Raw genomic sequence first — 21,528 nt, 5'->3', positions numbered from 1 at the left:
GACATCTAAGGAGGGCAGGTTTGGTTGACTCATGAGCTCTGGAGTTCCAGAGTCTTTTGCCCAGTTGCTGTTAGGTTGCAATAGCTCAGTTTATCATGCCAGAAGTGCCTTGTGGAAGGAGTCTCACAAGTTCCTGGCAGCTTGGAAGGAGAGGGGAAGGTAGAGATTTGAGCTGGGCACAAAATATACCCTTGGAGGGCACATTCCCAAGGACTGCTTCCTCCAAGTAGACCCTTCCTTCTAAGCACTCCTCCAGTGCCCAATTGAGCTGTGAATTCAGGCCTGAGATCAGAACCCTTGTGACCCAGTCACCTCCCAAAGGCCTCTGAATACCATTGCCTCAGGGACCAGATCTTAACATACCAGCTTCTTCCATAGCATCAAAGAGTCAAACTAAAAAAAAAAAGGCTGTGCATGCAGGGAAGGGATTGTTAGACAGGCTGGTTCTTCACCCTTTTAAAGTGTTTGATTTAGTATTAAGGCTCTACTGTGGTGCTGAAACCTGACCAGTCCAGGAAGGAAAATACTTACCCAGTCTTGCAGAGCACTTGATGTGGTTAAAGAGGGAGGAGCACCATTTTCTTCTTTAAAGACCCTTCCATGCTGGTCTGTCGTAGAGGCACTCGCCTTTAATCCCAGCATTGGAGAAGCAGAGGAAGGCAGATCTCTATGAGTTTAGGCTAGCTTGGTCTACATAGTGAATTCCAGGCTAGTAAAGGCTGTATAGAGAGACTGTCTCAAAACACAAAACAAACAAACACACACACACACACACACACACACACACACACACACATACAAATAAAAGGATCCTTTGCGTGCAAATAAAGAAGGTGAGGGAACTTCTGGATTCTTGCACTGAAGAGAAATCTTAACAGCTTTGTTTATCCTGAGTATGCGATAAGCTATCCCAGTGACCTAATTATAAACTCCAAATATCTGAAAGGATAGTTCAAAGCTTTCAGCTAGTCTCTGGGCACACTGTTTTGGTGTTTAAAAGATATTTTTTATTTTATAAAATTATGTGTATTAGTGGTGTTCAGCTTGAAATTTACATATATGCTGTCATAATTAGCTTCAGTTGTCAGTCACACACACCTGGGAAAAGGGACTCTACACTGAGGCATTACCTCCGTTGGGTTGGCCTGTGTGCTTGTCTATGGGGCATTTTCTTAATTCCTAATTGATGTAAGAAGGGTGAACCCACTGTGCACTGTGCAACCCCTGACCAGGTGGTCCTGAGCTGTATAAGAAAGCAAGCTGAGTAAGCCACTCGGGCTGTGTGCCTCTGCTTCAGCTCCTTCCTTCAGGTTCCCGCCTTGAGTCCTGCTCTGACTTCCCTGGAGTGTGAGCCAAACAAACCCTTTCCTCCACGCATTGCTTTTGGTGGTGACGTTTATCTTAGCAATGGGAAGCAAAGTGGGACATTTGTATATCTTGTGGGAGACCAGACCAATTTACACTTTTCAAGCATATGATGCATTGTTATTAAACATAATCTCCTAAACTCATTCCTTCTAATAGAACTGTAGCATCTGTTGGACCAGAGCTCTGCACTCAGCATTATTCCACTGGCTGATCCTGCTCTAACGTTAGCCTTGTAACCCCTGTTCTGTTCAGTGCTTCTGTAAGGTCAGCTATGTTAGAGTCCACATGTAAGTGAGATCAAATAGATTTATCCCTCTGTCTCTGACGTGTTTTTCTCAGTTCAGTGTCATCTGTTTTATCCCTGTTACAAAGGACAAGATTTCCTTCTGAGGTGGACTGCAATTGTGCTGTGTATTCATACCTCACATCTTCTTTCCTGTGCACGTGCGTGCACGTGCTTATGCACAGTCATGTAAAAATGCACATGTGTACATATGCATGTGTACAGCACAGAGCACCCTCAGATGTTGCTCTTCAGACAGTGTCAACTATACCATATCTCTTTATTCATTCAACTGTCAATGGATGCTAAAGTTGGCCCCATATTGAAACTGTTGTGAATAGTGTACCCATGAGTGTAAGACACAGCATGTCTCTTCATATGTCACTTCATTTCCTTTGGATAGAGAATGGGGTTTCTGGGTCATATCGTAGCTCTGTTAATTTTTTAAGGTGCTCCATACTGTTTTCCATATTGGCCACCCTGACTTACGGTAGCCAAAGGTCCCCTTCCTCCACGTACTCCTTTTCACCATGGTGACCACAATACCTGACAAGAACGGGCCTTCTGAGGGTTTGGGGCCCTGTGGTGAAGAAGGCATGCTCTGAGGTGCTGGTGTGTGTGTGGAGTTGGGTTTGGGGGTGGTGGCCTCTTCACATCTTAGTAGGACCAGGAAGCAAAGAGGAAGGCAAGGACCAGGGGCAGTGTCACCTTGGAAAATATGCCCTAGTGACCTCTGTGTCAGCTGGGCCTAGCCTTCAGAAGCCTCCTAAAATAGCAGCACTGGGTGGGGAACAGGTATTCAGAACACTGGGCACACTTGGGATCAAATCATGACTCCAGTGTCCTCGCCAGCACCTACCGCTAGTGTTTTGAAAGTAGCCATTCCCCAGCCCCACCCCAACCTGTTCTTTCCACGGTGCAGGGCTGGACTGGCCTCCGCACCACCACAGGTCTGCGGTTAGAACAGAGCTAGGGTGGAGAATGAAGTCTGAACAATCCAGTTGACCTGTTTGTTCTTTGTCCATAAAGTCAGTGTTAAAATTAAAAAAAAAAAATTAAGAAGAGAAATGAGTGTCTCCCTATGGATTTATGTCTGGGTTAAGGGAAATGTATGTGACAATAGATAGGGTATTTGTAGAAATGAATAATAAGTATTGTGAAGTTATAGTTAGTATTATTTTTGTATCCTTTGTAAATATAAAGTTGACGGTAATCACAAAATCAGGAAAAAAAAGAAAAAAAAAAAAAAGAAAGTAGCCATTCTAACAAACACGATGAGGTCGTGTTTCTGGCTTCAGTTGGAATTTCTTTGTCTTTTTTTTTTTTCTTTTATGTGCCTGTTGACTGGTTGCATACATGCTTTTGAGACATGTCTATTCAGGTCCTTTTTTTTTTTCATAAAACTTCTCATGTAACGGCTTAAAAATAAATTGGCAGTGTTTGTTGTAGACCTCCAAATCAGAGGCTCATTTTTAACTTTGAGTAACATCTCGTGGGAAGTGCTGGATGAATGTGTTAGCAGGGCAGGGTTTCTGTGCTGTGACCTGGAGCTTACTGGGCAGCTTGCTGTTTTACACATTAGGGGGTTGGCTTCTTTCTCCTAAGTGAGCTCAGGGGGCTTGAGTGTGCTCCCAGTTTTTCATAGAGGGCGAGTCAGGTAAATCTTAAGGATACAGAGGGACGTTCAACTGTGCCCAGTGCTGTGGCCGGGTGTGTCCTCTGCTGAGTCCTTTCCCAGCTCAGTACAATCTCTTCCTTGCCTCTTTTGTTAAAGAACCCATTTTTATCCCAGCCAGTTGATAAGACATTCTTCCTGTAAAACACCAAAGATGGCATTATTGAGCGTGGCAGAGGCTGAATGTATGGCTTTGTTTCCAAACCACAAGTGACAGGCAGGGTGAAGGAAAGCCAGCACCGTGGTGTGTACCAATAGGCCCCTTCACAGCCCTGTCGGGGAGTTTCTGAGGAGTGGAATGTTGGAAGTCTCTGAACCATCAGCAGTCCCCTGACTGGGAAGCTTGTTAGAAGTTCAGGTTGCCAAGCCACATAATAGACCTCCTGGATCACAGTTGCTGTTTCCAGAGATGTGGTGACTCCAGTGCGCAGTTGAGAGGTGCTCTGCAGAGGGTTTCCAGTAAGGGTGTCCTTAATTAGGTTAGGTACCAGTTGGAAGTAATCACCCTGGCCAAGGGCACAGCACACTCAGTCCTGGAACTGAGCGGGTGGTATCAGTTTGTGGAAGGGTTTACTGCAGGGAAGAAGTCTGTTAACAGGGAAAGGGAGCTGGGTGGAAAAGTAACAGTAGCTACACGTGTGAGTGCATAGCTTCATTTTGTGTTCACATTAATGACAGATGGCAGAACCTTCTATTCTCTAGTACTCTGAACTCAACTCCAGCTCCCTCCCTCCCTTCCTCCTTCCGTGGTGTGTGTGTCTGTGTGTGTGTGTGTGTGTGTGATGAGACCCACATCTCCTCCTGTGCTCTACTTCCACCCTCTTTCACCTCCCCAAGCCATCTGTCTGCCTGACCTAAATAGGAAAGGCTCCTGCTTCCTCCTCAGGGCAGAGACTCCTATTCTCCAGTGATGATTAGCATGCTAAGAATGGACACCCATATGTCCCTGCTCAGGTATCACTTCCATTCACTGTGTTCTTGGGAGAGTTGGAGGAGCCTGCTTGCCTCACCCACTGCATTCCATCCTGTTGCTAAGGCACTAATGTGAATTTCTCCCTTTTACAGCTCTGAACTAGCTGTTCAAATACATGTATGTTGGCTCAAGTGAGCCAGACTTTTAACCCTCAGGAGTTAGAGCTCTCTTTACAGATATATATTTGCAGATACAGATTATATAATGCATATATATCAAAGGTTGTAATTCTTTAATAATAATTGTTATAGATTGATAGCCAAGTAACAATTCTCTCCTCCCTCCCCTCCCTTCCCTTTCTATATCTCCCTCCCATTCTTCCCCTCCTTTTCCTCCCCTCCATCCTCTCCCCTCCCTTCCCTCTACCTTCCCTCCCCTCCTCTTCCTTTCCTTCTCCTACTCTCCTCTTCCTTTCTTCTTTCCTGATTTTTTTTTGAGCAGTTGAGATTTTTCAAATACATTTTATTCACCTCTTAAGTTCGTCAATACAAATTCCTGTAATGCTTTTTCCTTTATGTTTTTCATCCTACCAGTTTTACATATTTTGTGGAACTTTCTAGTGATTTCATGTTTGTTGTATGAATGACTGTGTGCCTCTGAGTGTGAGTATGTGTGAGAATATGTGTGTGAGTGTGAATGTGTGAGAGAGGGTGTATGTGAGTATGTGAGTGTGAATGTGTGAGAGAGGGTGTGTGTGAGTGTGTGAGTGTGAATGTGTGAGAGAGGGAGTGTGTGAGTGTGTATGTGAGTGTTGAGGGTATGGAGCTGCTGGAGCTGGCACTGAGGGACAGTATCTGGCTCTCCCCCTCCTAGAGTCTCTGATGTTTGAGTTGCAGATGTAGATCAGCCAGCTCCCCAGGTCTACTTATACTTCAAGCCATCATTAGATTTAAATTTGTCAACCTCCATTTTCTCCTATTTTAATGCCTTCCTGTAATTATCCTGACATGTCGCAAATGTTTTGGCATACACTCAGATCCTGAAATCATCTTACAGGTCACTAAAGATCGACCCTGAGGTGAACTAACATCAGGATGATTTGATTTGAACCGTTTGACTATGGCAATAAGGAGGAGGGAAGCTTACCGTCCCTGTCACGTGGTGGTTTTCCATAGCACACTTTTCTGTGTCCTGTCGTCATAGAGCTGTGGTTTGAACATAAATCCTGAACAAGCAGTCTTCAGCATGAGGGTCTGCAGTGGTTGAGTCTTGCTGACCTCTGGTGTAAATGAATTCCTCAGAGTTTTTTTTAGGAGTTGTATTATGATTATTCCCATCTTCAAAAAAATAAATCAAAATACCAGTGTGTAGTTTTCTAGATATCAAAAGATGATTTCTACCTCCCCTATATAAGGGCCAGTACCTAGAGTCTAGCATAATACTGAGGGCAGGGCTTGAGGATCCACACCAGCCTGTTAAGGACTGCTTTGTACAGTTGAGCAGGGGTGACTGGGAACCTGTGGTTCCATTAACCACACAGTTTATGTGGGGAGGGAGTCCTGTGCCCTCATTCACAGTGTTTGATGCGGGAGAAAGGGATGGATGCTCCTGGCAGATGGGGCACAGTGACCACACAGGGGGTTTCCATGTCACTTAGAACCTAATAACTATAATCTAGGTGCTGGTGACAGCATTAGGAAGCCTTTGTAGATAGAAAGTCCAATTAAGCCGAGGCATATTTTTCCATGACATGTTCTTGTGAAGGGAGATTTGACCAGGACAGGCAAGATCCATGATGGTCCACAGGGTCCCTGCACACTCACAAGTGGAATTGATGCTGGGAGTGAGACATGGGAGAATAGCTTACAGGCGACAGAGGCAGCCCTACTATAGGCTGGGTCTTCAGTGTCTGTGGGAGTGTGGACTCACACATATTTGGAGTCTAGTAGTTGAAGACAGTTACTTATGTATGACCTAATTAGGTACATTAGTGTCACATTTCCATGGAAAGAAAGACTACATATTCCTGTCAGGGACACATGTCATTCACAGAGTGAACTATGATGTGTTTAAAATCACTACAAAGCTGCATTACAGAGACTTACCCTGAAGTCACAGTATTTGAGGCAGTGGGGCAGTGGTAAAAGTGTACACACATTTATCAGTGGAACCAAGAACATGTCAGAATACACACACAGATACAATCAGATGGACTTCAACCAAGAAAGCAGGCAGGTCATCAGTGTGCGGAGATGTGAATTTGGACCTTCCATTAAATTAACTCAAAATGCGTTGCGAGCCTAAATGTAAAATTCTCAAAACTGTAAATTGTAGAAGAAAACCCAGACAGCCTTCACAGGTGTATTTAACTAACTGTAGAGAGACATTGGAAAGAAGGGAGTACATGGGGACTCTGTATAGCTTCTCAATTTTTCTGTAGGTCTAAATTATTCCTTAAAGGGTCTGTTGAACATGTTATATGTAGTGGCACATGCCTGTAGTCCTAGCATGAGTGGCTGAGGATCACTGTCTACCTAGTAAGTAAGTTCCATGACAATTAGGGTTACATAGGGTTACACTGTCTCAAAACACCAAACCAAAATCTTATTTTAAAAACCGGAAATATTACTTGAAAGGTCTCAGAATAATGTGGTGGCATCTTTTCTGCAGCTTTGAAAGTGTTTCCTGCCTTGCCGAGTCAACTTCCCTCTCGGACATCACCTTTGATGGCAACCCAATAGCTCAAGAGTCATGGTACAAACACACAGTCCTTCAGAATATGATGCAGCTGCGCCAGCTAGACATGAAGAGAATCACGGTGAGTGCTCTTCTGTGCATCTGCCTGCTCCCCTAAGTGAGTGTGCCTCCCAAGGACCCTCCCTGCTCCCCTGGCCTTCTGTGTACCTTGCTGCTTCCTTGCATGTGGCTTAGGAAATTGGGGTTCCAGTTGCATGAGTGCTTGTTCATTTTAACTAATTAGGAAACTATGGGTTATTGTGATTATAAACTTCATAATTTTAAGTGCAGGATTGTTTTTTAATCTATTACCCACATCCAGTTTCATCAAATAAAGCTTTAAAATTTTTAGGCTTATATTTAAGTCAAACTCCATATTTTTAAAATTCTTGTTCAATATTTAGCTAGTAATTTATTTTGAAAGGAGAAAACAGAGCTTCCAAGTGAGAGCTTTGTTTAGTGTTGTGGTTGCTGTCATTGCTGCTTATGAAGATATTGTGATCTCCTAATGCAGCCTTTTCTATTCATTCTGTCTCTGGTTGTATCTTCTATAGTGAGACATTTTGATGTGGCCACTGCTGTAAGAAAACCTGCATATGATTCTCCAGTGTTCAGGGTGTATCAACATGGCACTGGCTCTAAGAAATTCTGTAGTAATGAGACCTGCTGCCTCTCTTTCATGACATTTCACATTTATTGGAGTATTTGCTTTCTCAGGAAATATGCAGGGGATAATCTCAGTGTGGTCATCTCTGTCCTTAAAAATACTATTAAACCTCTACTTGCGTCCCCTCTCATAAACCATGATTTAGTGTGGGTTCTCCAAGCAGGTTTACTCGATTGCCCCATGAATGACTCTTTGGATGTCAGCTTCCCAAAAAATGGAAGTGTGTGTCATTTCCATTGATATGTAGTGACACTGTGGGCATCCCGAGTAGTAGCTAACAGCTAAACATGTAGATGACTTCATGAGTACCATGGGTCCTGGTTTCCTCATGCTCTGCTCACAGGATGGGACAGTGCTTTGTCCTCTCTGCTTGCTCAGACATTTGCGTTAGCAGTGATTTGTATTTTAGGGATGTCTCTTTCCCTTATCTCCATGTCTTTTAAAATTGAGCATCCTTGATAGTTCTGATTACCCTTCTTGCTGAAAATGATGCAGAAAAGATGTACGGCTCGTCCACTAAGTAGTTGAGTGTGTGCTAGCACTGTTGGACACCAGACCTCTGTCTTAGCAATATACAGTGGCTAGAGAAAGCAGTCACCCCTTCCCTTTCTGATGCAAACAGGCACTCTACAGATGCCCCTCCCCCCTCCTGTGCAGCAGGGTGGAGTTGGATTTACTAAGCTCCAGTAACGACTTTTATTAATTCTGGGAATTTTTTCTAAATTTCATATGTAATAAAGGACAATGCATGCCTTGTCACAAAAGGGAAGAATATAAAATCCTCAGCTGTGGCAGCTTGAGGTTTACTGAGGAACTAGAGCCTGGGTTTTCAGGCTCACTGGGAGGCAGCATCAATTCACCGAGCATCATTCCTTTCAGGCAAAATGAATTCTCTGAACCATTTCCTGTTGACATGATACCTGTCCATGTTTGTGGGACGTAGTTCCAGTGTGTGCATATAACACAGCAGTCAAAGCAGGCTGGTTGTTAGCATTATTAGATTATTATAAAGTAGTAGACACTAATAGTATTATTAATATCTATCCCTCTCGGAGATAGGTATTGACCATAACTTTGTATTTGAGCAAAGCATTTGGATAGGTTTGTTGCTGTCATTTTGAGCTAAGCTGGGTGCCTGGGTGCTCGATTCACATCCACCACAGGACACAGAGGAGCTGATTGATGTCAGCCTCGAGAAGTCTCCACTGATAAAGCACGGGACTTCCCCACACCCCGTTGGATTGACCATTAATGTCTAGATAAGAGAATATTGATTTTACCCTGATGAAGGTTATAGGGATAGCAACTGGAGAGGTTAGAGTGGTGATCTGTAGGGTGATTAGTCAGGATCCAGAAGCTCAACAGCATAAGACAGGGTTTGGAAACAGCGCCCGGAGCAAATCCACCCCAGGCCGTGCTCATTGGCTGCCAAGCAAAGCAGAGTGTTTAACAGTTTTAAAGTGTTACTTAGAATAAAAGAAAGCGAAGAAAGATTTGAGAACAAAATCATATGTGGCTCACAAAGCCTAAATATGGAATGTGTGTGTGCGTGTGTATGTGTGCCTTCCCTGTTTGATCCATATGTGGGGTGTTAGGGAAATCTAATACAGTAGAGGCTTTTTTAAAAAAAAAATAATTATTTTATTTATTTACATTTCAAATGTCCCCCTTCCTGGTCTCCCCTTCATGAACCCCCAACCTCCTCCCCTCTCCCCTTTGCCTTCACTCACCCACTCCAGCCTCACCCCTCTAGCATCCCCCTTCTCTGGGGCATCAAGCCTCCATAGGACCAAGTGTATCCCCTCCCACTGATGCCAGATAAGGCAGTCCTCTACTACATATGTTTCAGGAGCCACAAACCGGTGCTGATCTAACTGGTGGTCTGCATGTAGAAGAATGCAAATTATCCATTTTTATCTCCTTTTTATATTTTTATTTTTAACGTTTTGTGTGTTTAGAGATGTATTATGTGGATTGCACAATGCATGCATGTGTTGTTTTATTTTACATTTATTTGTTTGTGTGTACAAGTGTTTTGCCTGTATGTATCTATTTGCACCACATGCGTGCTTAGTCTTCACAGAGCCCAGAAGAAAGGGTTGGATCCCCTGGGAATTACAGACAGTTATGTGGATGCTGGAGTTAAACCCAGGACCCCTGGAAGACTAGCTTATACTCTTAATCACCAGACTGTCTCTCTAGTCCCTGTAGTTTTATTTATTTTATTTGTCATTGTTGTTTTGAGACAGGGTCTTTCTATGTATCCCTGGATAGCCTAGAAATCTCTATGAAGACCAGGCTGGCCTCCAATTCACAAAGATCTGCCTGCCGTGTGCTGGGTGAGATGTGCACGCCAATGTTGGCCCAGTTCTGTGTCTTTTACAGAAAAGTTTTGATGACCTTTTTTTCTAGCAAAATGAGAAGAATCTAAGAAGGTAAAACAGTAGATCATTTGAAAAAATATTTGACTTTCCAGCAGCAGCAGCAGCTGCAGCAGACCGAAGAATCCCTATACACATTAACAATGTCTCCTCATGGGCTGGAGAGCTGACTCAGCGGCTGAGAGCACTGACTGCTCTTCCAGAAGTCCTGAGTTCAATTCCCAGCAACCACATGGTAGCTCACAACCATCTGTAATGGGATCCAATGCCCTCTTCTGGTGTGTCTGAAGACAGCTACAGTGTAGTCACATATAATACAATAAATAAATCTTTTTTAAAAATATATATGCTTAAAAAAAAAGAATATAACAGCAAGCAGACTGAAAGATCCCTGGGAGTGGGGAATGGAGATGAGTATGAGCCATGTGTGTGGAAAACATTGCACAAAATTGAGTGAGTTATGAAATGATAGCCAATATGGCTTCAAACTATAGTCATTTGTAGAAACAAAGAATCAGGAAATAGAAATAATCTCCCAATTTTTTTCTTCAATGGTCTGATTACTCAACTGTTGTTTTTAGGGTATTGATATATGTGATTTGTGTGTGTGTGTGTGTGTGTGTGTGTGTGCATGCATGCATGTGCAGGCACACTAACTAAAGTCAGAAAAAATGTCTAAATCTCTTAGTTCAGATTAGTCCCTTCTTTGCTACATAAAGGATGGATGTGGCTTTCATCCAGATCTGAGCTGGGCTCTTGGAGACGCCAGAAGTAGTCCTGGCTTTCCCTTTCCTTCTTGCCAACCGATTCACGGCCCATCTTCACAATTAGAGATTGGGGGGGGGGTTATTTGTAAAGTTAGCTGTTTAGTAATTGTATGTGCTAAAATATAATCACAAAATGCAAATATATATACATACATACGTACAGTACATACATACATATCCTTAAAACCTTCAATGCTTAAATGGATTTGGTATAAATCCAGTTTTCCAGGGTTTAGAATTCCTTTTAAAGTCCCACTGCCTTTAGTAGACGCCCATTCTCTCTGACAGTCAGATGAGGTCATCTCTGAGGCATGTGCCCTACGTGATCCACGCACGTCCGTAGCCCTTGCAGTAACTGATGTTTCTAGTTTGTGTCTTCTAGATGAGGCCACTGGGGTGTCGTGTCTTTCTGCTGCCTCAGAATCTGCCCAGAAGAGTTCGTTCATGGCCATGATCTCAGCAGTGGCCCCAGTGCAGGCTGGGTGGGTTTTAAGGTTAACTGGAAAGGCAGGTGGGTGAACAGCCACCTCAGCAGAGAGGTGTAAACATCCATTGTGTTCCATGGCTCTAAAATGCACACAATCCGTGAAATCACAGGCATAATATTGTTTTCCTTTTCTAGAAAGATAGGGAATATTTTTCATTTAGATGACCTCTAACAGTGAATAGTGGTCAGCACTCAGCAGTGTTAGTAAATGAACTAAAATGGCTAATATCTGGCCTAGTTACTAAACCAGCTATTTTGTGAGGCTAGGAAGCAAAGCTCTGAAATTTTAATTTCTCCTTTTTTACTTATACTGTAAAAAAAAATTACTTTAAAATTACCAAAAATCACATTGAATTTCCACTCCCTTTAAAACAACTTGGTCGTATGACAAAAACTGCTAGGTTCTGAGCTTTTTTTTTTTTTTGTCTCTCTAAAATTAGAAAAGCAAACTAAAATAAGCCTCTATTTAAACAGCAGCAACATTACAGGGTACCCTTCCAGCGAGCCTGTCTCTGGCCGGCTTTTGTCACTGATTGTGTGCTTCACTGTGAGCCAGTGCCGTTCAGAGCTTTCCTTCTTTATTTCTTCAGATTTCTTTTTTCTCTCCCTTCCCTCCCTCTCTTCCTTTCATCCTCTTCTTCCTTTTTCCACGGGAAGTTCATTTGTGTCATTACTATGCTGTGTTTATTCTCTGGCTCTGTACTATGACTTAAAGTTAGGTGTGGCAATGCCTCCTGCACTGTTGCTTTTGGGTTTTGTTTTGTGTTTGTTGTTGTTGTTGTTGTTTGTTTTTGTACATACTGAACTTTAAGATTATTGTTTTTTTATTTCTGTGAATAATGTCCCTAGAATTTTGGCTGGGATTGCATTAAGTCTGTAGATTACGTTTGGTAGGGTGGCCATTCTGAGGATATTCTTTCTGATCCATGAGCATGGGCGTGGGGAGGTTGCCCCACCTCCCAGTCCTTTCCCCTGTTTCTTTTGAGGGTAGTATAAATGGGATTGTTTCCCTGGGGTTTTTTTTTTCATTATTTTTGGCAATGGCATATAGACAGGCCACTCACTTTGTATATTAATTTTTTTATCCGGCACTTTGGTAAAGGTATTTATTAGTTCCCCTCTGGAGTCTTTACAATCTTGGAAGTATAGGACCATACTAGAGATGCTCTGACTTCTCCCTTTCCTGTCTGTATCTGTATGATTTGCCTCTTGTCTAACTGCTCTAGCTTAGACTTCTAGCACTCTAGAGTAAGACTAGTGGACACCCACTTCCTGTTCCTGATTTCAGTGGGAAAGCTTGTAGGCAGTTCTCTACATATTATAGTATTGTCTGCAGGCTAGTTGTGTATAGTCTTTATCTTGTTGAGATGTGGTCTTTCTATTCTAACTTTCTTTACCTATCAAATTGAATGGTCCATCTTTCTGTCTTTCAGTTCATTTTTGTAATATGTAGTATTTATTGATTTTTATGTATTGAGCCATCTCTGCATCTCTGAAATAAAGCTATCTTGACTGTGGTGAAAAATCTTTCTGATATGTCCTGGATTCTTTCCACAAGCCCTCCCCCCCCATCTTTATTGAGGTATAATTGACAAATATCTGGATCCCCCTTTCTTTTTCTTATTGTTTTCTTTCTTGTATTAATTAGCTGATTTAGTTCATCTACAGAATAGGTGTGGACTTAGAAATACACAATTCTTTTTAGAATTAAGAATTGAGAAGAAAGTATAAAGAAAATACCAACCTTCCTTCCAGGGCCTCTTTTCTGTTAATACAACACCTCATTGCAACATGGCTAACTCCTCAGGATAATTTCTCTAAAAAACTTTTGTTTCTAGGAAGAAGAAAGACGTGTGGCATCTGTTGTGGCCAAAAAAGAGGAGGAGAAGAAGAGGGAGAGTCACAAGCAGTCCTTGCTGAAGGTACATCCTTCAGTGAGGCCTCCACTTGCTCAGGAGGACACCTCGACGCTGGCCAGCACACAGAAACATGGCTTTCAAAACTAAGTCTGTGTTTTGTAAGCAAGCACTCCTGGAAACTCTCATGGGTTACTACGGTGACTAGACCTACACAGAGGTGCTCTGAAATACAAGATGTGCAAGATGGGCATTGTAGAAGAAAGGGTTTGGCAGCAATAGAAAGGGAAGTAGAGCGTTTTCCACGCCAGCATGGCTTTTCGTGATTGCCTGGCATTAGCATACCACTTTGGATAGCTTTTGACAGCCATCTTTACTGATATGCTTTTATGAGCATTGCTGTGAGGTTTTAATGACAACTATTAAAACCTAAAGTGTTTCTTAATTAGCTCCTTTGATACAGAAATGGGGAGAATCTTGAAGAATTCAGAAATGAAAATTTATTTATTTTAAAGTATTTCTAGATGATCAAGCATACCTGATATCAACTTCCATGAGTAGTGATTTCTCTTAAAATACTTGATGTTACCACCACAGAGTTTGATAAAGCCAGGTTAGAATGGTTAGCTTTAGCAGTGTCACACAGGGTAGTGGGACTGTTGTCCTGATCAGTACTCCTTGTCTTATGTAGCTGCTTTTCTCTTTAAAGTGACATGAAAAACTCAGTGGCCAGGAAGGGCACAGTTATGTGTATGGACTTTACTTAGTTCCCCACGGTGGCTGTGTTCTGTGGGAGGGATCCAGGCTCCACAAGGACATGCTGTAGACTGTTCTAGGCTATGGAAATGATTCCTAAATTAACATCAAAACCTGTCCCCACCACCTTGCATTTCAAGACAACAGATTTGAAAGTAAAAAATAACTTGAGTTAATGCCAACTGCACATGATTCTCTTCCTTTCTGTTCCCGCTGACCCCAAATACTCCCTAGCTCTTTGTGGTTCTCCCTGATTCCATTGTCCATGTGCCTAAACCCTCTCTTGACACAGATGCCTCTTCACTCATTGCCTAAGAGGATTTTAATTTTCTTATGTTGGACTACTCCTAAGAGTTTATCAAAAGTACATTTTTAATACTTTGCTTATAAAAATATAGCTGTAGTAGTAGTTTTGAACATTTATAAGAGTAGGATTTGCCCTTGCCAGGCCACACTGTGGGCAAGCCTTCCCAAATTGCTCATGGCGGGGACACGGCCTTCTGCGTCACACTGTTGCTGCTGTCCAGCTCCTGTGTGAGTGACTTAGTGATGATCTGAGACACGTGTGTACATTCATAGAGTAAAGATGAGGCCTGCTGAACCCTCCTGTGCGATTGACCCAGAGCATGGCAAGGAAGAATGAGCGCCGTAGTCTTGTTGATGATTTAGCTAGGCATCTGCCAACCTGCCCATGTGAACAGAACATACATGGGGGCCAGGCACAGGGTCAACTTGACTTTCTGTGCAACTGAAACTTTATCTCAGTATTACCACCCCCATCCTCTAATTCAGCTGCTTCTTACCATTATATACGCCATGGGTTTTAGTGAACATTTAAAGGAGTGTTTGGAAAGTTCAGTGACAACTTTAGAGAATAGCAGTTTGTTTGAAGTCTTGGAGCTCCAATTGATTATGAACTTTAGGTTTTTGTTTTGATAAGAGAAGTGTTGGCATCAGCAGGCCCAGATTTAGCCATTGCTGAGAGCTGAAGCCACATCAGAACAGAGCTTCAGCATGTCTCAGGCTGCATCCCTGCAGACGCAATTACTGATCCTGGAGATGCTGGAAGCTGCGTGGGAGGGAGCCATGACACACAAAGCCTGTGTCTGCAGCCGCATCCTCATGTCTTCCCGGCTCACCTGCCACCTTTGAGATGATCACTGTGACATAGACGGATGAGGTCCTGCCTGGACAGTGACGAGTAGACTCAACTGGAAGAACATGAACTTCACCCCCAGATAGTTTCCACTTCTACATACACTTGGCAATTGGCAGCCACCTAAGCAATGATAGGCATGAATACAGCTGACCTGTCAAAGCATCCATGATCTCCGAGAACAGAGCACACTTGGGTACCCTTTAGTCTTGCAGAGACATAATCCAGATCCTTTCTTCTTGCTCCACAGGCATCTTGAGCCCCCAGATGGCTCTGCCCAACCAGGGATGCCCACCTGACTGCAGGATAGACTCCTGACTTTCTGTACCCTTTTCCTTCTCCAGACCCCAACAAAATTACCTGCTCACTTAGTCAGCCTAGTGCCAGACTGCTTTCAATAACCTATGGAAAGGAAGCCCCGCTTGGTGTGGGCATGAGAACGTGTTTTTATGTTCAGAGACCACCTTGTTATACATTTGTAAACATATGCAATGGTGGAAACATGTTCTATGACTTTTTCTAAACACTGCTATCTCTCTCATTGTGATCTTTTTCCTGCCAGCTAGGAAGCCAAATATGTGCAGCCTGTGGTCTTACCACTAGGTAGAAATAACTGCATTGTTTAGATTGGGAGTTGGGTTGGCATAGCCATCAGCAAATAACTGAAATAGAATTTCATATGGTAAGGTTTTTTTTTTTTAATTCTAGATTTTGGTAATAGTGTTGTATTGTAGTATAGCAGGATTTCAATTGCTCTGTGCAAGAACATTATGTACAAAATGCCAGTCATTTCAGAAACACATGCACAGTATTTACAGTGCTCTTAAATGCATAGACACTTGAAATAACAAACTGCAGAACAAAGAACTCAGGCCCCAAACATTTCTAAACTTAGAAATTGAATTTCGAAAAGGTTAGTTCCATTAAACAAGCCATCACTTGTGGTTTCCATCCAGTGTCACACACATTTGCCAAACTCTTCGGTAAACAAATGTAGAAGTACAGTGGGAAACACTTGCTTTCCTTTATACAGGTGCAGAAGGATGGGAGGAAAGTCCCCTATCCCCTTCCCCTTTCCTTTTCCAGAGCAGACTCCTGGAGAGCTGTTAGTGGCTCACTTTGTAGATGTCTTTTAAGGGCAGATTTTGAATGAAAGAGAAAAAAGGATCTATTTTCAGCATTCTGATCTAACTAAGATGACATTTTTAAATATTAGCTTTTGAGACCAGTAAGACTGCTAAGTAAATTCAGGCTTTTGCTACCAATCCTGACAACCTGAGTTCAGGCCCAAGAACTCACATGCTAGAAAGTAAGAACTGGCCTTGTGCAAGTTGTTCTCTGACCTCCACACATGTGACTTATGATTCACCGCATATACACACATACACACGTACATGCACACGTACACACACTCATATATATATATATATATATATATATATATATATACACACACACACACACACACACACACACACACACACACCACATACGCACACGCACACACATATGCACACACACCACATATATACACACTACAAAAATGTAAGGAAAATAAGGGCTTCAGAGATGGCTCATCAGTTAATACTAGCTACTCCTACAAAGGACACTGGTTCAGTTCCCAGCATCCACATGGCAGTTCACAACTGCCTGTAACACTACTTCCTGGGGATCTGACATCCTCTTCTGGACTCCATGGACACTGCATCCATGCAGTGCAGACATACATGCAGGCAAGACATTCATACACATAAAATAGATAAATCTTTTAAAAATAAAATAAAACTAAAGTATTACCCTTTACTAATGGTGATAGTACAGAATAGGCCTCCTTCACCCTGTCACTATAGCTGATGGATATAGACTAGAGACATGTTAACGGAGCATAGCTTCTTCTGCTTCAGTCTCCTTTTCTCAGCAGGGTTTCTATGAAACAGTTGAGTTTCAAGACCACAGGTCAGTGGGTCTCAGTGTATGAGCCATGCTGGAGCCCGTTAGAGGGGCAGACTCCCGAGCCCTCCAAGTACTGGCTCCAAGTACCGGGTTCAGCGTCTGTAAAACCCTCCAGGCTAGCTGAGGCACCCTAGCTTGTGAACCACCACCTAAAACATCCATTGCTTTAATTAACTCTTCCTTCTTGTTCTTCTAGAATGATAATAGTTGCCAAGAAAATTATTTTACTCCACAACTTCTTCTAGTAGCCTAGATAATATTGTTTGCACCTGAAATGTCATGATTTATACCATGAGGGCTGGAGAGATGGCTCAGCAGCTAGAGGCACTTGCTGCTCCTACAGGGGACCTGAGTGTAGTCCCTAGCAACCAAGTTTCATGGTTCAGTCACTTGTAACTCCAGTCCTGGAATCTGATGCTCTCTTCTGGCCTCCCTGGGCACCTACACACATACATTCATGTAAATAGAAATACTTTTAAATTTTTCAAGTATTTCAAATATTTGTATAAATATTTTCAAAACCTAGTTATACCATGAACTATGAAACACTGCTCAGTCCCTACCCTTTCTCCCCCAGTTATTGAGTAAAAAAATGAAAGTATTTTCTTCTTGCTTTGTTTAAAGGCATATGACTCTGCCAAGTCAGAGTTTCAGTTAGTGAAATAAATATATAGCTCACTGTTGAGAACAAGAAGTGTTCGTCGTGTAGATAACTTTTCATCAGGCTGGCATTGTTGTTAGGAAATGTGATCACGAGGTGAGCACAGGCTCGTGGGTTTGCTTCAGAAGCTGTGTTGGTTGTTTGCCTGACAGGAATTCCCTCTCAGAAAGTAAGAGAAGCTTTTCTCTGCTAAGTATGCACCATATAACCATCGTTCATTAACTTCCCGTAGGAGAAGAAAAGGTTAACCATTAACAATGTCGCTCGAAAGTGGGACTTGCAGCAGCGAGTAGCCAACATTGCCAGCACTCAGGACAGAAAGGACTCGGACTCGCCCGCTCAGGAATCCTGTCAGCTCGACGGAGGCAACACCTCTGCGTTTCCAGAGGAAGCAGGGTACGAGACGGTACACTCTCACCACTAGCATTTCCAGAATTGAATTTAACATGGAGATGGGAGACCGTTTCACACATAATTGATTTTGAGGAATAATTTTTTTAAAGAAAGTCAAAGTTGAAATTAAGAAGAGAAAATTTGAAAATATCTCTCTGGCTGTAACATTTCCCTAATGAAAAAGCCCTCCCGTGGTTTGTTATTGTTTTGTAAGGGGGAAGTTTAGATGTCTAAATGCAGCCTGTGAGCCTCTGTTGACACACATGGGTTCTAGATGTCCTGGCCCAAGTGAGAGTCCCCATCCTTCGTGCACCTCCCTCCTCAGCCTTTTCCATCTTAGGCTTTTGGGTGAGCTTGTTGCTTGATGCATCTGCTATCCTGTGCCCTGAGTAGCAGCTTCTACATGCACCTGACAGCCAGACCTGGTGCCAAAGTCCCAACTGTTTGGGAAGCTGGTGCCAGAGGATGGCAAGTTCAAGACCATCCTGAGCTACAGAGTAATGTCATGGCTATTCCCACAACTTAATGAGTCTTCATCTCAGAATTAAAGACAAAGAAAGTGACAAGAGGCTGGGGTGCAGGTCTCTGGGAAAGTACCTACCTGGCATATACAAGGCAGCTACAGTAGAGTACTGAAAATGCTTTGAAAATGCTAGCTAATAGCTGCCTTAGCCCCAAGGATGCTTCAAGGCAAGCTTAACAAGGGCAGGCCTTGGAAGGGTCAGATTCAGACACGGGAACACACTGCCACAGTGTTGGGGACTGTGTCCCTGTGTGCCAGCTTTAGGAGCAGCAGCAAGCCAGGGCTGGCAGAATATGAACAGGGGAGTGAGGATGCCAGCCCGTCCCACTGAAGTTCAGCAGACCATCCGTTGTTCTCCATGGTTACGGTCCTCTTTAGACGTCACACTTGGAGAATAAGGATATGACTGATCTTCCCAGGGTGCACGTTGAGAAGACTGGAGTCCACAGTCCAGCTCCGCTTCCCCCTCTTCCTCCCTCTGCAGGGCTCTAGTTAGAGTCTGGGACCTATGCTGCTGCACTGAAAGATCAGTGACGTTTACGTCTGTCCTGTAGGCATAAAGCTTGACAGCAGATAGCATCTAAACCTTGAAAACTGTTCAGTGAAGCTCACGTGTCTGGGGGACATAGGTCTTTTGACTTCAGTGTTAAGCTATGTACTGTGACAGCCTTCTGCTCTCCGTGCCACTCAGGTGTTTTTCCACTTCCTGAAGTCTGCTGTCTCCGTGACTAATCCAGCCATGCCATGTCATTGGCACTTTACTGTCCCATCGAGTCCTTAGTAGACTGACCTTTCCCTGGTACTTTGTTCTGTACTTGGATCTCTTCTTTCCTCACACTTCCTTTCTGTCCCTGCAGCCTCTCAGGTGGAAGGATGCCCTCAGCTCTAGCACTGGGGTTTTCTCCTTCTCCTTCTCTTCCACCGTCCAACCCAGGAAACTTGTGGAAGTTGGTGACTTTAAATGCCATTTATAGACAAGGTCACCAAAATGTATATCTTTTCCTTTATGGCTTGCCCATTTAGATGTTGCATAAGAAAGATATTATAAAAAATTAACTCTCACTATAAAGGTTTAAAGTTTGGCCTTCATCAGTGTTTGTTACATCAGTTTGTTACAAACATGGTTTGTATGTTTGGGATAAGGGCTAGTGTTTTTATTCCCTTCTATGGGACCAACCACTTACTCTATCGTTAAATTTAAAATACTCTTTCCTTTTCCCATTGGGATCTATCTGGATGTTTTGTTTGCTTTTTAACCATGGGAGGAGGTGAGAATTTCTTTCTTCCAAACTCAGTACTGTGGATTGGCCCAAGGCATCACTACTCTCACTGAGAGCTCTTCCACAGAGCTCAGTCCCAAGTCTGGTCCTTAGCACTTGAGTCACTCTCCTGCATCATCTCACTTCTGTCTCCATCCTGTTCATCCCTCGGAGGGCTCTCTCAGCAGGGGGGTTGCCATCTTTACCTTATTCCCACTGTAGTCAAGGCTGCCATCTGCTCCTCCTTCAGCACTGGACAGTCTTCACTTTCCAGCTTCCTAAAGCTGCTGGGCTCCCTGCTGCCAACCATCCTTCCATCTTGAGCTTGTGTGGTGTTATACCCTTTCAGTCACTTTATGTTCCCGAATGGCACCTTGGAGGGAAGAGATTTGAACACGTGTGCTCATTCCAATTTGGTATTTTGCCTGAGAATACAGGGTAAATCATTTAAATGTTAGAGGTTGTATCCCTACATTCTTTATAAATCTTTAAAATAAACTAACACTTGCCTATGGCGAGTGATGTAAGCCATTTTTCCTAAAGGTGGAAAGCTAATATAGAGAGCCACGGTCTTTTCTTCAGTGTTTCAATGTGTGTTTAAATATTACAAGTGGTTTCCCACTTAAACCGTCATTGAGAGTCCTTAGGATTTCATAGTGCTAAAAGGAAGGAAGGTCATTCTTGTGTTCCAGTGTCTATGACCTTTGACCTGTGGGCATATAACTAAATGCCTAGGAACAAGTGCGCATGAAAACATTATGGGTATATAAAGGAAAGAATTTCTTTAGCAATTTGCTATGTCCCATTAATAATTTTACCACTCTCTGAACTTGTGACAGCTCAATAGTAAACAACACACTGCACAGGTCTTTTGCCGAGCAGAAATGGCAAAATACTAGGTGTAATGTTTCCTCTGCTTACATTGGATGCATGTGGGAAGCTGGTTTACTTTTGGTCATTTCCTGTCTATGAACACTAGCATTTTAGCCAATGCTACTATAATAAAATCTAAGGCATAAAGCGAATTTCCACATTCATGAATGTTGTCATAGAAAATTCATAAACTGAATTATTATAGGGATCAGCACCACTTACTCTGTGGGAGAAGAATCTTCGGAGAAACTTGAAGTGTTCCTGTTCTTGCCTGATATAAGAAGGCTAGAGACAAAAAAAATGAATGCAGGCCTCTGGAATAGCGCCTTTCTGGTCATGGTGTTCACTGGGGTGTGGTCTGCAGATGCCTGGCTCTTAAGAATTTGAAACTTTACTGCATCAAGTTAACTCTCCATCTTTTCGTAGGTTCCTCCAGTAATTGGAGAGACACAGGAGGTTTCCTGGTTGTCATCAAGCGAGCTGTTTGAGGATAGTTGGACTTGGAGTTAACCACCAATGAGCCTGAGGATAATCTCCACTGGCTGTCTATTGCCTGCCATCCCTGACCTTTGAGTTGGAAACATAGTAGTGAGGTGCTTGGCTTGATGCAGAATCAAGTTTGATTCCACAGAAGCAGCCCTGCCTTTCTCAGGGCGTAGCTCAGGCTGAGTGGGGATAGGAGTCTGGCTGGGCCCAGTACCCAGTCACCTACTAGAAGCTGAACTCATACGTAATTCTTCCTTCCCTGACATTTTATGGTCAATTAACCAATAAGTCTTCCTTTTACCATCTCTTAAATACCTGGTAATATGTTGTCATTC

The 21,528-nt window shown here is 43.0% G+C and overlaps 1 protein-coding gene across 3 annotated transcripts in view; it reads left to right on the top strand.

Moving 5' to 3' along the window:
- The window catches only part of Lrrc49 (leucine rich repeat containing 49), a 93,983-nt gene that overhangs the window by 54,607 nt on the left and 17,848 nt on the right, over positions 1-21,528 (top strand). For all 3 annotated transcript variants that reach the window (XM_021171703.3, XM_021171704.3, XM_085844688.1), the window contains 3 exons: positions 6,910-7,057; positions 13,116-13,199; positions 17,892-18,055. In XM_021171703.3, coding sequence (XP_021027362.1) covers positions 6,910-7,057; positions 13,116-13,199; positions 17,892-18,055 — 396 coding nt within the window. The remainder of the gene's footprint in view (positions 1-6,909; positions 7,058-13,115; positions 13,200-17,891; positions 18,056-21,528) is intronic.

Source organism: Mus caroli, unplaced genomic scaffold, assembly GCF_978045245.1.
Source record: "Mus caroli unplaced genomic scaffold, Mus_caroli_1 scaffold_11, whole genome shotgun sequence".
Taxonomy (NCBI): domain Eukaryota; kingdom Metazoa; phylum Chordata; class Mammalia; order Rodentia; family Muridae; genus Mus; species Mus caroli.
This window is presented reverse-complemented; position numbering and strand designations above follow the sequence as displayed.